Source organism: Falco naumanni, chromosome 3 (assembly GCF_017639655.2).
Source record: "Falco naumanni isolate bFalNau1 chromosome 3, bFalNau1.pat, whole genome shotgun sequence".
Taxonomy (NCBI): Eukaryota; Metazoa; Chordata; class Aves; order Falconiformes; family Falconidae; genus Falco; species Falco naumanni.
Window position 1 is genome coordinate 65,457,692 of NC_054056.1, and position 13,638 is coordinate 65,471,329.

The 13,638-nt window shown below is 49.8% G+C and overlaps 1 protein-coding gene across 2 annotated transcripts in view; it reads left to right on the forward strand.

The window, feature by feature from the left end:
* Positions 1-712: 712 nt before the first annotated feature.
* Positions 713-13,638, forward strand: part of CABLES1 (Cdk5 and Abl enzyme substrate 1) — a 74,252-nt gene continuing 61,326 nt past the window's right edge. The window contains exon 1 of one of the 2 annotated variants that reach the window (XM_040586114.1): positions 713-1,657. In XM_040586114.1, coding sequence (XP_040442048.1) covers positions 1,119-1,657 — 539 coding nt within the window. In that variant the 5' untranslated portion in view covers positions 713-1,118. The remainder of the gene's footprint in view (positions 1,658-13,638) is intronic. The other variant, XM_040586113.1, reaches the window with a different exon arrangement.

A 13,638-nucleotide genomic window follows, 5' to 3' on the forward strand; every position in this document is an offset into this window, starting at 1 on the left:
CGCTATCATGCAACAACCATATGCTCTGCTGTTTGTATGGATCTGTTATCCAACCCTTATATAAGCCGTTGATGGAATTATCATCGCAGGACACTTGCAGCACGGTTGTGTGGATCAAAGTAAAGTGATGAAGAAACGAAGGAGCTTTGTGCTGAGGTGAGACCGGCCACTCGCCAACCCCAGCCGCAGCTGCAGGAGGAGGCAACGTGCAGACCCACTCAGTTGCACGACAGCCATCACTTCAGAGAGGACAGGGAACACAAATCTGGGGCTTGGGCTACATAGCAGAAGGCAAAGTAAATAATTGCACGTTCCGTGGTGCAGGGGAGAGGGCAGGGTCGGGGAGGAGGCTGAGGGAAAGGCTGGGGGGGCTGCTTTAATGGTTTAGGGAACTCGTGCGACGTTGCCCGCACGCACCCGCCTTGCCCGGCAGCAGGCCGCCCCGGCTGCGCCCCCCGCCTCTCCCTGCTCGCTCTCCGGGTGCCCCGGGCACCGGCCCCCACCCGTGAAAAGCCGCGGGGCAGCACCCCGGCCGGTTTCCCCGGCACGGCTGCAGCCCGGTGCCGGTGCCGGTGCCGCAGCCGCGGGCGCGCCGGGCCGAGCCGCAGCCGCCCGGTGCTGCCGGTGCCAGGCTCCGACGGCCATGTGCCGTGTACTACGGGCACAGGCTCCACCTTCCCCGGCTCCCGCCCGCCCCCACGCATCCAGGAAGGGAAAAAAGAGGAGGAGGAGGAGGAGGAGGGAAGGGGGTGAAAGGGAAAAAAAAGAGAGCGAGGTTGAAAGGAGGGAGCTCGCCGAGACCCACCCTTCTCCCTCCTCCTCCTCCGGGCTGCTGGCCGGGCTTTTGTTTTCCTCCAGCTCCCCATTTCCCACACGTGATTGCCGTGTTATTGCACAGGGCGCTCCGCGGCGCGGCTGCACCTATAAATACGGAGCGGGCGGGCGGCGGGGGCCCGGGGCAGCGCGGCGCGGCGCGGCCGGGCGGAGGGCACCGCCGCGTCACCCCCATGCATCCCGGCGGGCCGACGGCACCCATGCCCCGCCGCCCGCCCGCCTAAGGGGGGAGGCAGCGAGAGGCAGCGCCCGGCCAGCGGGGAGGGGGGGGGAGCCGACCGACAATGGCGGCGGCCGCCACCGCCGCCAGCCCCGGCAGTCCCGCCGCCGGGCCCCTGCCGCCGGCGGAGCCCTGCCCCAGGAAGGGGCCGCCGCCGCCGCCGCCGCCGGGGCCGCCGCAGCCGCCGGCAGCGCGTAGCGACCCCCGCCGCAGGCAGGCCGCGCTCTCCTTCCTCACCAGCATCTCCCTCGACGGGCGGCCCCCGCCGCCTGGCAACGACGGCCCCGCCGCCAGGCCCCGCCAGGTCCCGCCGCCGCCGCCGCCGCCGCGGCTGGGCAGCCCCCCGGTGGCGCCCGCCGAGCCCCCCCGGGCCCAGGAGGAGGAGGAAGAGGAGGAGGAGGAGGACGCCTTCGCCGCGGTGCAGGTGCCGGCCGCCGCCTTCCTGGGCGCCGCATCGGCGGGCAGCCGCGGCCGCCTCAACTCCTTCACGGCGGGGGTGCTGCCGGCGCCCTTCGGCCGCACTAGCCCCCAGGGCCCCGCCGGCGGCAGCGGAGAGCTGGGGCAGCCCGGCCCCGCCGCCGCCTTCGAGCTGCAGCGGTCCCGGTAAGCCGCGCCGCGGAGATGATGGATGCGCGGGATGCGGGGATGATGCGCGGGAAGGGCGGGCGGCGGCCGGGCGGCGGGGGGCGGCCGCGGGGAGGCCCCTCAGCCGCGGGGCGGGAGCGCCGGTGGCGCGGAGCCTCCCTCCGCCGGGCCGGCCGCGCGCTCCGCTGCCGCCTGGCCGGGGGGAGCAGCGGCAGCGGCGGGGCTGTGCGAGCGTGCAGGGGCAGGTCTGCCGCGGTGCAGCCTCCCGGGCTGCGACGGCCGCGCACGCCTGGGCGCGAGTGCCTGGAAGTCAGGCTCCCGCTAAGCCGTGCGGGGGGCAGGCTGCACAGCCGCCGTCCCTGGCGGCCGCCGAGCGCGGCTCCCGGCGGTGGTCACCCCTTCCCGTGGCGGGTGGCGGATCCCGCCCGCCCTGCTGCCCCGCTTCATGGGGCCAGCCCTGAGCCAGGCGCGCCGCAGCCGGCTCTGTAGCCCGCAAAGGGGAGGGGGATCTTTGCGTCGGTGTCCACGGATCAGGGTGCCCACGCGTGGTGTAAGCGGCGTCTCGCTCCCGCCCTAAATAAGCTCTTTATCTACAAGCACTTCGTGTTCCTCTGGGTTGTGCCTTGCCGCCGGGTACTTTTTGCCTTCTAATTCCCAAAGGAATAACCTCACCTGCTTGAAACGCTGACACTTCTGGCTCAGAAGATGCAGTCATGTAAAGATGTACAAAGGCATATGCGTTAATTGTTCCACGGGTACAAAATTATCTTCCTTCGTTTCTTCAACAGCATACTCGGGTATCAGAGTGGGTGGGTGGGGGGCAGAGAACCGGGGAAGAAGCTGGAGGAAATGATTGCTCTCCCCAAACTCACATCGGGCACCACTCCCACATTCCCCATTTGCCACACTCCCTTCTTGTTTCTCCCTTGGACAAATAGGTAGACTTTGAGTCACATGCTATCGCAAGGCTTTATAAGGGTAATTGAGCATAGATTGCTCTAGAAAAATCCCTTTCTTAACCAACCAGCTTGGAGAGATTGGAGGTGTTCCAGGAGAAAGTTGTCTTAGCTGTGTTGCCCCACCGTTGGTTGGTTGGTTTGGGGTTTTTTTTCTTCCATCTGGATTGTATTGGTGGCTTTTTGAGCCCCTTTTCAGGTGCTGTGCTAGGGAGCCCCACCTTCCCAAGCAAAATGCCTGCTTGTGGGTTACCACCCATCTTCTCCCCATCATGTGTCTCTCAAAACATTTCCTGCAGTGACAACCCTCTAATTGCGCCGTGGATCACCGGCACAGCAACGTGACACACACACACACATTTGTGCATTTTGGTCTGTGATGTGGTTCTGCACACTGCTGCCCATGGCCTTCTGAGTGAGAAGTGACCCACAGACCACGATTTTGGAATTCCTTTTTGCTCTTGAACTTCTTACTTGTTGGTGATAAAGTGCTTGGTAGTACACTCTTAGTGTTCAGGAGGCTGGATTCTTCTCAGCTTTCCAAATCAGTTTATTATTGATGCAGGGTTCCTGTGTTACCTTTCTGGATTTCCAAGGATCCTCCTGTTTCCTTGCTTGCATGCTTTGATCCTGCACTCAGTTCTGGGAAGGATGCTCAGATCTCACCTGTATCACTTTTTCCCTCAGCCTTTCCTCTTCCCTGTCATTATTTTCCCTTGCCCATGTTTGCCACTCTCAAAATTTTTCCTTCCACAACCAATACTTTTTTTCTTTGTTACATGAGAACTGTGTGAAGTTTAAGAGGCAATTACTGCTCTTATTTACACCCTAGAAGTCCAGCATCGTGCAAGTTTGGCCATACTGCGAGCATGCAGACAGGCGGAATGGATAGCCCGAGTCCGTAGCAAGGGAGGTCACCTAAGAAATCCTTGTCAGGGTGCCCCTCCAGTGCTATAACACCCTTCCTTTGTGCTGTGTATTTTCTTGTGGTGTAAGATGTAAGGAAAGTGCTAGTTTTCTCATGCTCTTTTATTTTCTTGAGTGCTAGATTCAGCTGTGGCGGAGACCTTGCATTACTCCACTAACAAGTGTGAGGCTCTCTATTGTAGCACTTGCTTACTGCTGGCACTGGTGCAGGAGAGAGCTCTGGTTATGCCCCCGGCTTTGCTGGCTGCCGTGATGCTGTACATGTGCAGCCTGGGGCAGATTTTGGCCTGCCTTCAATTGATTTTTTTTTTTCTGTTCTGGAAAAGGTATGTATTTTTAAACATCAGGAACGGACAGCTGCAGAACTGTGGAGGTTGTATCAAGTGTTCGCTTCTCATCATCTCAATGAAAAGACATGGTAGGGGCTCCGATTGCTGGGTTCACTCTTGGCTGCACAGAAGATAAATCGCAGGCGTGCACAGGGCTGGCGCAATCCCAGGAACAGAGGGTTCGAGCAGACCTGCTGCTGCTCTCTTCATGGAGAGCGAGGAGCCAAACGCCCAGCATGGGGCCTGCCCTTCTCTGCACGATGGGGTGGGAATCAGCAACTGCCCAGAGACAGGCATTAATTAGCTCACCTGAAGTAGGATGCAGAGAAGCAGAGAGGAGAATCGGAGATTTTTTTTCTGTAGTTCATGTGGGCCTCTTGCTGTGTCTCCTCCCACCCTTCCACTCCTTGCAAAGGGCTTGAAATTGAGTTTGATGCGATGTTTGACAGACTAGTCCTCTGTGCTGAGACGTGTAAGTTACAGCGTGAAACCTTTTTTCAGGCAAGACAGGCTGCCCTGTTGTTGTTTTTATTTAGTTTTCAGAAACCATTGTGAACATATAATCAGAGTTTCCCGGCTTTTTTGTTTGTGTTAGCAGTTTGTATAATTGCATACTAGTTTATATTTAACAAGGTTATCATTAATGTGGTTTGGGTTTGTGCTCTATGTGTATTCATAAGAAACAAATGATATAAAAAGAGAACACGGAGCTTCTAGCTGCTCGGAGGCTAGTATGTAATTATATGTAAATGGAAAAAAAGAAGCACGCTTGTTCAGAAGTCAGCTTGTTGGTGCCAAAGGCTCCTGTGCTCCTGTCTGGTGCAGAAAAGAGTTTGTTTCAGTTTTGTGATGAATGGGTGGCTGAGGGCAGGAGGCGCTGGAAACTGGGGCCAGGTTCTGCCAGGTTTTCCTTCATGTCAAATTATAATTAATTTTAATAGCTTCATGTTAGTGAGGAGCTCTGTGGAACAAGGTTTCACCAACACCGGTTTAAAATAATCTCAGATCCTGCAGATTAGGTGATGGTCCCAGGTAACTTGTTTTGTCTGCCTACAGCTCTTGTTGCCATAGTTTTCTTTAGGAAGAATACTGCTGTTCCCATATGCGAAGTTTCATTTTCTGTGTAAGCTCTTTTCCAGCGGGCCAGCTGGTTAGAAACGAGTGCATGCTTTTTTGTGGGTGGTTGTTTTTGTTGTTTTTTTTTCCTAAGGAATAAAATCAGGGATTGGATTTGGAGTTTAAACATCGTTTACAGTTGCATTTGTCTGTGTTGTTGTGTCAGGCTTGAAGGCAGATGGGCAGGAGAATTCCTTCTGGGAGCAGCTGGTGCTGGGAAGGAAGCAGGAATATCTGCTGAGTAATCACTGGGGGGAGGTCCACTCAAAAGGACATTGAAGTTATCATGGTCCAAATAGATTTTTCTTCCCAATTTATTAACCTACAAGATTAATCTCATTTATGATTAGTAAAGCTTGCCAAGATTCTTTGTTTCTACCCGTTAGAAAATACAGAGTTGTGTAAGGCCTCCATACTGATCTTCGGGAGAGATACAGTGAAGGGAGATGCTGGAACGGTTGACTTGCCTGGCTTTTGTAGGACTTGCAAAGTGCGATGGGTTTTTAGCACTGAAGGAAGCCTCCTGGATGTTGCTGAGAAGCTCTGAATCCACCATTTAGTTTCATGGTGGAGGGCTGAGAGGTCAGAGCCTGGTCCTCCACAGCCTTGGGCGGGCGGGCAGTGCAGGCGGAGCCCACCCCACAGAAGATGCCTCCAAACTGAACATGCTGGAGACAAAAGAAGAGTCTCTCAGAAACAAGTGTCTTACAGGCAGAGTCTTGAAAGAGGAGCAAAACAAAGAGCTGGGGGCACCGTCCACCCTGCGGGGTCATCCCAGCATCAGGAGTTGGCTTGTGAGCTGCTGGAAGCACATCGGACCTTTTGTGTGTGATGGAGACTGCTATTCACTGAACCCAAAGCCCTTCAGGCAGCCTGAGTTTCAGAATGATGTGGACAAGAATAGCGTGAAAACAGCAATTTAATGGTCTGACAAGTGAATGGGAAGTACACATGCTGAACTAAGTCTTTTCATAGGTGTGTGACCTTGTATACCACTGATGATTGCTGCCTGTAAAGAAGGGGATGCTTACTGACTTCAGCTGTCACTTCAGGAGAGTAAATGGCCTTCCTGTGCTACCCTGAAGAGAGGATGTTCAACAACAGGGTTAAGACTTGGGTAGTAAGGGGTGTTTCACTAGTTGCAACAGCGTCCTGCTCCATCTCTTGGGGCAGGTCCCTCCTGGCCTGTTTTCAGTGCTAACAGGCTCCGTGTAAGGCTTTGATGCTCTTCCTAATAGCTGCCACCCCACCCCAAGTCGCAGGCTGCTCCACGTGTCCTGGGAGAGACACTGAGTGCACTCATGCCCTTCGGCACCCGCACGCTGAGAGGCAGAGCCCTCATGGTTTTTTTGAATCGTGCAGGAGCAGTCACTGACTGCCGGTGGGCTGTCTGAGCTGTGCAGGTGCTGAGCACGGCCACCCCCACATCACACTGACCAGCATCCATCACTGTTGGTCTCTGCCAGCCTTTTCCCTTGTTCAGGGCACAGGTTTGTGCTTCCCTCTGCTTCCTTTGAAACTTGTGGAAATGTGGTCATCTTCCAGATTTTATGTGAAGTTGACCAGTGGTTCAGAAGTTGCTGCAAAATAACATTGCATAGCAATGGACTGCAGAGGTGCATCAGCCTTGTTCCCTTTATACACAAAGCTTTTAAAAACAAATCTCATGGAATTCTGCTCTGGTGTGTTTAGGCTTTTATTATACTACTTAGCAAGCATCTCTGGCAGATAAAAAGGTAATATTCATCAGACAAGGAAAAAAACCCTTTGCTGTCAGTTCTGATGAGGAGCTGGGACAGAACGTAGTGTTCATGACTACCAGGGGATTAATTAGACGCCTTCACAGAGGCACAGATGCTGAGAGGGAGCTGCATCTGCTGAAGCCTCAGGACCCGGCAGGTTTCGGAGTGAGATGGTCTTGGAGCTGGATGGGTGAGAGGGCTCAGCTTGGGTGGGTGCTCATTAACGCCTGTGAGAAAACCTGAGCCGATAACACGTGAAGAGTCGTGTTTGTGTTGGCTGCCTTCGCTGGCTGCCAATTCCAAGCTTTCGATGTCCAACCCTCCCTCGGGAAGTCCCACACTGTACCGTGCAGGTGTGTAGCTGGTATGCAGTGACCTCTCATTAGCCATCAGGAGGGTGGAAGAGTGAGACATTTCAGCAGGTTTGCTTATGTGGTTGGGGCATTTCTGTTACTTGAGCTATCTTCTTGCCCTTTTCTTTACCAGCAAAGCTCCTGTGCAGGCAGCCAGACCAACCTTTTTTCCTTAGGAGCCCGCAACATGGCTTTTTGCTGCACAATATTGCTGCAAGCGTCTCGAAGTGATGAAAATCAGTAGAAACCATGTGACTCACCAGCCCTCCAGACCATCACAAAAACGTAGTTTGGTGGTAGATAGATAGGGTAATGACGGATTATAGTTTGATGACAGCTTTTGGATAGGAAGTATGCTTTAATCTGTAATTATTATGACTTTGAGAACACTTCTGGTAGAGTTACACTTGACTTTGAACAGTTCAAAACAACTGAAACATGAATATGAGATTCCCAAGTGAAAGGAAGAAACCCCAACCCTCTACTAATTCTGTAGCTTCCTTGTTTCAAAGAAGTAAATACCAGGTGGGCTGCCCAGAGGCTCTGTAAAGTGGTGAGTGTGACAGCAGGTAAGGTGAGAAGCAGAACCAAACTTTGATATTTTTTTTTTTTTTTAAATTTTTGTCTTCCCAATATCAGTGTTCGTAGTCTCTCAGGCAGGTTCTCCACCATGAACTTAAAGGCTCATCTTCCTAATTTAACCTAAAAATACAGGAGTTTGGTTTCACACGTTGGGACTTCTACACATTGAAACTTCTATAGACACCAGGTTGTCCCGGGATAAGTATGGGAAATCGGATTCTGTTTGCAAATAGGACAAGCTGGTGCCAACAGAAATCTATATGCGAATATCCACAAAATTCACCTCTGGACTACTACGCTAGTACCTCTGAGGTTGTAGATCAGTCCTTTCTTCTGACAAATTCTCTCTTCCACACCCAGAGTTGCTTTTGATGGCTGTGGGGCTGCCACCAGATACCAGGCTTAGCAGCGCAGCAGGTGCAGTGAGACACAGAGCTGGCTCTTCTTACAACCCAACTGAAGAGCCCCTTGCCAGTTTGCTGTAGGAAGTACTATTCCTAGAAAATGGAAATGACATAATTTGGCATATGGAGAGTATCTGTCTGCCGGCCTGCAGTTTGCAAATAACACACTTCGAAATTTAAAGAATGGTATTTGATTTCATAAGAAGGCCTTAGCAGAAGTTTTGTTTGCTGCAATAGTAGGGTAAAGAGCTTGGCAAATTAGCTAGGAGAAGAAAATTTCACCTGTGGCTGGAGAAAACACAATGTGACAGTGGGCCAGTAGGAAACTTTTAGGACTCTCAGGGTTTGCTTTTCAGGCTGCAATATGCAAATTTAGAGTACATATTTAAGGAACTGTAAGGTTCCTCTACAGGGGCTACTGTGTTATATTCGTAGCAACTGCTTTCTTGTCATGAATGCTAAATGTATTTTCTATTCTCATGATCTATTTCAAAGTCAACACTGCTCTTAGCAGCTGTATGTCAGAGTGTTTGCCTAAGGAAGGTTTTCTATTGTGGAAAATTTCAAAGTGAATGAAAAGTGAAGCAAAGGCTGCCTTCCTTTCTAGCAGAAGAGGTTTGTTTTTTTTTTTTTTTTTTTAAAAGCCTTTCATGCCATACATGAATATAAAGGACAAACACATGTTCTTAGCAAGTGGTTGTGTTTTCCTTCATGTTGTTATAGATTAGGCTAGCAGTGTTTGGAAACTGAGGGAAAAAAGATACACCCAAAACAACTGAAATGTGTTTTTCCCTACTTGTCTTGGATGACAGAGGAAGCTATGTCCTTTCTGACCTAGGATCCTGCAAAGCCTGAACTGTACATTTACATATGTATAAAATTACTCAGTTAAATCAAGCACCAGTATATAAAGTTATGCTAGTAAGTAAATCTTTGCAATATCAGGGACTTTACTGTATAATATTCGTGGGATTAAAAAAAGAGAAAACTAGAGAACTTTAATTATAATTCTTCAGACAACGATGGATTGCATTTTGGTGCTTCCACAGATAATCATATTACCAAGGTAAATATGATTAGGTTTTCAAATCTACATGCTGTCAAGTTAAATCAGACATAGGCACATCAGTTTATGGGTAAAGGTACTCAAAAGAAGGATAAATTTTCCTGAAAAAAAAAAGCCCCTGAATTTGTGTTAAAGGGAAAAACTGTAAGGTGGGTGTTATGCTGACTTCTTTCTGCACCACCTCATGCAGCTGGAACTGAGCTGCATATAATGACCAGGGATGAAGCTCTTCAGCTTGCATTTCCCTTTCTTTGGGCTTTGAGTGGGATGTTGAGCACCAAGAAGTCAGTAGTGCCACTTGGTTTGCAACCTGCTTGCGTGCAGGTAACTTTTTTTCCAGCCATCCGCATGCCATCAGCTGTGTATGGCTACACCAGACATAGCTGCACATATGTGCACATATGTTTGTGTAGACACAAAGGACAGAGAAGCCATACTGGGATGCAGTGGCAGTGCCCCAAATGCAGCCTCAGCAGGTACCAACCACTAGGTCTGTTGCTGTCCTTGGAGTTGAGCTTGTGCCTTCTGCAGTGTGGGAAGGCTGGTGATGGTCACTCTGTCCTCTCCCTTCCTTGGGACATGATTTCCTTTCCCATTTCAGGATAGAGAAAGAGCCACTGCAGGTACAGGGTCAGCAGCTCCCAGTAAGGAAAGTGGCTGGATTAACATGCAGGAGGCTCTAGCATTCCCAGCATCACTGTTCCTGGTGGGTTTGTTGAGGGTGGAAGTGTGGGGAGAGGTCCCAGCCCTCCAGCAAAGTTGGATCACGTAGAGATTAATATACCAGGAGGGAAGAGAAGGAGGTAAGAGACTCTGAGCTGAGCTGTCTCCGTCTGACATGAGGTATACATAGAATCATAGAATCATTTAGGTTGGAAAAGACCCTTAAGATCATAGAGTCCAACCATAAACATGACACTGCCTAGTTGACCATTAAAATATGTCCCTAAGTGCCACATCATGTTGGCGTGGTGGCATGGATTTCAATTTCCTCACAATGAAAGGATCAGATGTTACGACCATTGCTTTTTACAGAGATAATTCACAGCACTGGAGCAGCCTGTTCCCCACCATGGCTGCTAGCAGAGTATCGGATTGTAACCCCAGCGTGGTGGTGTGCCCTTTGAAGGGTGCAAGCAGCACAGCTTCACCAGCCTGCTTCCGAGGGAGATTTGCTGCATTTTAGTTTCCTGGGTGCATAGTGCTGGAGGAGGGGGGAGCAGAGCCTCACTGGCCCAGGGACCTAGGATGCCTTTGCCACTCGGAGAGGACTGTTGTGTCACTTGGCAGGATGGCTGGTTTTATCCAATACCCCCAGCACATGTAGGGACAGAGAAGGCGGAACCAGGAGATGAATGTCACATAAGGCCCTTTGCCTTCAGACCTGCTTGTGTTGCATACATACATTTCTGTGTACGTAAATACAGTCCGTACCTGTGGTTCAAGAATCTCTCGTTACTCCTTTTCACAGCGGCGTGGGCTAGGAACCTGCGCTTCCCACCCGGCTGTGCTCAGCCTGTCTGAAGAATGTGACATCAAGCAGAAGCTAGAAGTCAGCTGGGGTCTGAAATGTGTCTTGGAAATGTCTTACTCTTGGGTTTTTTTACTCACCAACTCTATTCCTTGCATTTTGTCCATCATACCCCTCTCAGACAAAACTTTTTTCCTGTATTAGTACCTACAGATCCAACAGAAAAGGAGATTAATGTCCTCCTTTTTCTGTTGCGGTTGCAATCAGCTACACCTAAGCAAATGCGAGGTGACAGAAGGATTTTGCCCACGTGTCTGTGGGGTGCGGTGGACTTGCACAGCAGGGAGTGAAGTCCTGGTTAGGTGACAGAGCTACGTGACAAGGAAGGCTCCATCTTGATGCCTGGGATGTGGGAAAGAGTCAAGCAGGCTTGGTAGTTACAAGCAAACATCGTAGTTCTCCAGATTTACTTAAGTGAATGATACTGTTTCTGACTGTAAAATACAGAGGTGTTTTTTGGGTAATGGGAGGAGTGGAAAAACAGCTTTCAGATGCTGCAGTGCAAAGTACGGTTTAACTGCTTGGGTAGGTGAGTTGCGCAGGTGCTGCAGCAGGTTATGTAAAAAGGCGTGGAAAGCTCGCCATCTGCTATTAATAGTCTTGGAAGCATGGTCTTTAAAACACAAAGGTATAATTACGTTTTCTAAAATGGAGTTCACATAACCTCCTGTCTTCACCTCATTGTGTTTCTCAGGAGCCTCCTGTATTTTATAAGGCTGTTTTCTTAATTAAATCAAACCTTTTTTATTTTCAGTTGGTGGTGTTGACCGTTTGTAGAATGTCATCTTTTGGCATAATCTATTGCAGAAGTGGCAGCTAAAAGGTGATTACTTAAAAAGGCAGAATTATTTACAGCAGAACACAGAGTGCCACTGTCAAGTATCTCCATCATGACCCTTGAGATTTCTTTGTAAAGCCTGTATTTCTCTGTGTGCATGATTTGCCTCAAGATAAAATCCTTTTCTATTTTAGAAGGCACTCCAGGTACTGCAGAACTCAAGAACAGCCTCACAAATAGCAAGTGTCTGTGCACATGGATTTTAAGGAGCAGACTTTATTGTCCAAGGTTTTTTGCTTCTGTTTGATTTAAATAGATTATTATAAATATTGGTTTCTTGTTTGTTCGTTAGTTTCCTTATTGACATAAGGTTATTCAAGTCAAAGAAAGTGCTAGGGTGTAACAGGGAACAGAGTTTGAGCAAATGCATTTAAAAGTAAAAAATGCAAATGGTATGAATTTGCCAGCACCCTTAAATAGGCATTTTCAAGGTGATATTTTCTGTTGCTGTCCTCATGCTCTGTGTGAAAGTTGCATGGATGATGTGAACAGAAATGCGTGTTTCCTCACAGTGAGTTTTTGAGCTCGCAAGCTTCCTTCTCCTGGAAGGATGTAGCCTTGCATCAAGAGCAAGGATTTTGTTCATGGTGTGGTACTGATGCTGTGCTTAGTGCTGTACCAAGCTCAGTTATTCCTCCATATCCCTCAGGAGCTAAGCCCCAAGCCCACAAACTGTTCTGTGCAGTAGGGCAGTGCACAACAGTATGGCTTGTAACTGGGATTTACTCCTTTGGGCAGGATGGGGTGGGAGCAGAGAGGCTGGAATGAAAAAGCCCTTGTGAGCCACTGTGTGTTTGCAAAGGTCGAGGCATCTGAAAATGAACGAGCTCTGAATTAATTGCAGGGTTGCTCTGGTACAAATGAGAACAGGATTAGGCCTGTCTTTTCTGTTCTAGCTGCAGAGGTAATACTTTCAATCTGCCAAGCGATTGCATATCTCAAGTATCTTACTGGATAAATGAATGTGATATCAGCAGTTGAGGGTGGCATGGTTGTTCATGTCACTGACAGTTGTCTTGCAGTTGCGGTTCTGTTTTGTACGATCCCCAGGAATATTTCAACAGGGTTATGTCTGGGTTTTTTTGGTGTGTGTCACTTACATTTGTTAGAAGAAATGCAACTTTTGAGCGGTTCTTGACCCTCACATCCATGTTCCCAAGATGTGGGGTTATGCTAATGAAGACCTGAGTTCACTTCTCCAGCGTTTGTTCTGAATTAGATGTCAGTCTTGTGTTATTCCAGCTAAAGAGAGCAGAGCAATCGAGTAATTCAAGCTGGGATTTTTGAAGAAGCCTCTGAACTATGAATTCTGAGGAACTCTTTGAGCTCCTGTGAAAAATCTCACTTTGAAAAGACAGCATGTGCTTTTGCTTTATGGGTTTTCACAAATTCTGCTTACCACAGCGTCCAGACATGCCCCCATTTGTACACTTGTCCTTCCTGGCATTTTTGTAGGGAGCGGGTGGGTGGCATTGTGTTAATTGTGGTTTTGCTTTTATTGAAGTTAACAGCACACCTCTGGTTTAATCACTGGGTCAGAGAGCTTGCTTTGTGCCGATACATCAATAGAAATGGACACAAATGCTATTTGTAAAACTTGAAATGTGACTTAGGAGGCCATGGCGCTATTAATCCTTTGCATCTTAGCCCGTGGAGGGATGTAGGCCTTAAGAAGTAGAAAACTGAGGTGCGGGCTGTGCTTTTCTAATGCAATGTGAATGTAATTCTCTGACTGCTCTTCAAGCTGTAGTTTCCAGCGTGAGCGTAGAATTGGAACAAAAAAGACATCTCAGAGGCTTGGTCAGCTCCTTGCCTGATGTTCCCATGCCATGCTGTGGGGTGATGGTCGGTCCCACCAGGCTGCACTCCTTGTTTTGCACAAGCTGTTTAAACATCCAGCGTGCTGAAACAAAGTAAAAGAAGAACCACCAGCACTATAAATTATTTAAACCTGGAGCCTTTGCAAGAGAATTGGGCCTTCTCCATCCAGAAGGGCCGTGCCCATGTCGGTGAGCAGCATGGCCCAGCAGGAGCGGGTTGGTAGAGCCAGAAGCTTGATGCTGAGGACCAGATGTCCACGCTGCGGATGTTCAGACCAGCTCTAGCCTGGCCCTGTGGCCTGGACACCCAGCAGTAGTTGGAGGACAGGTGCTGT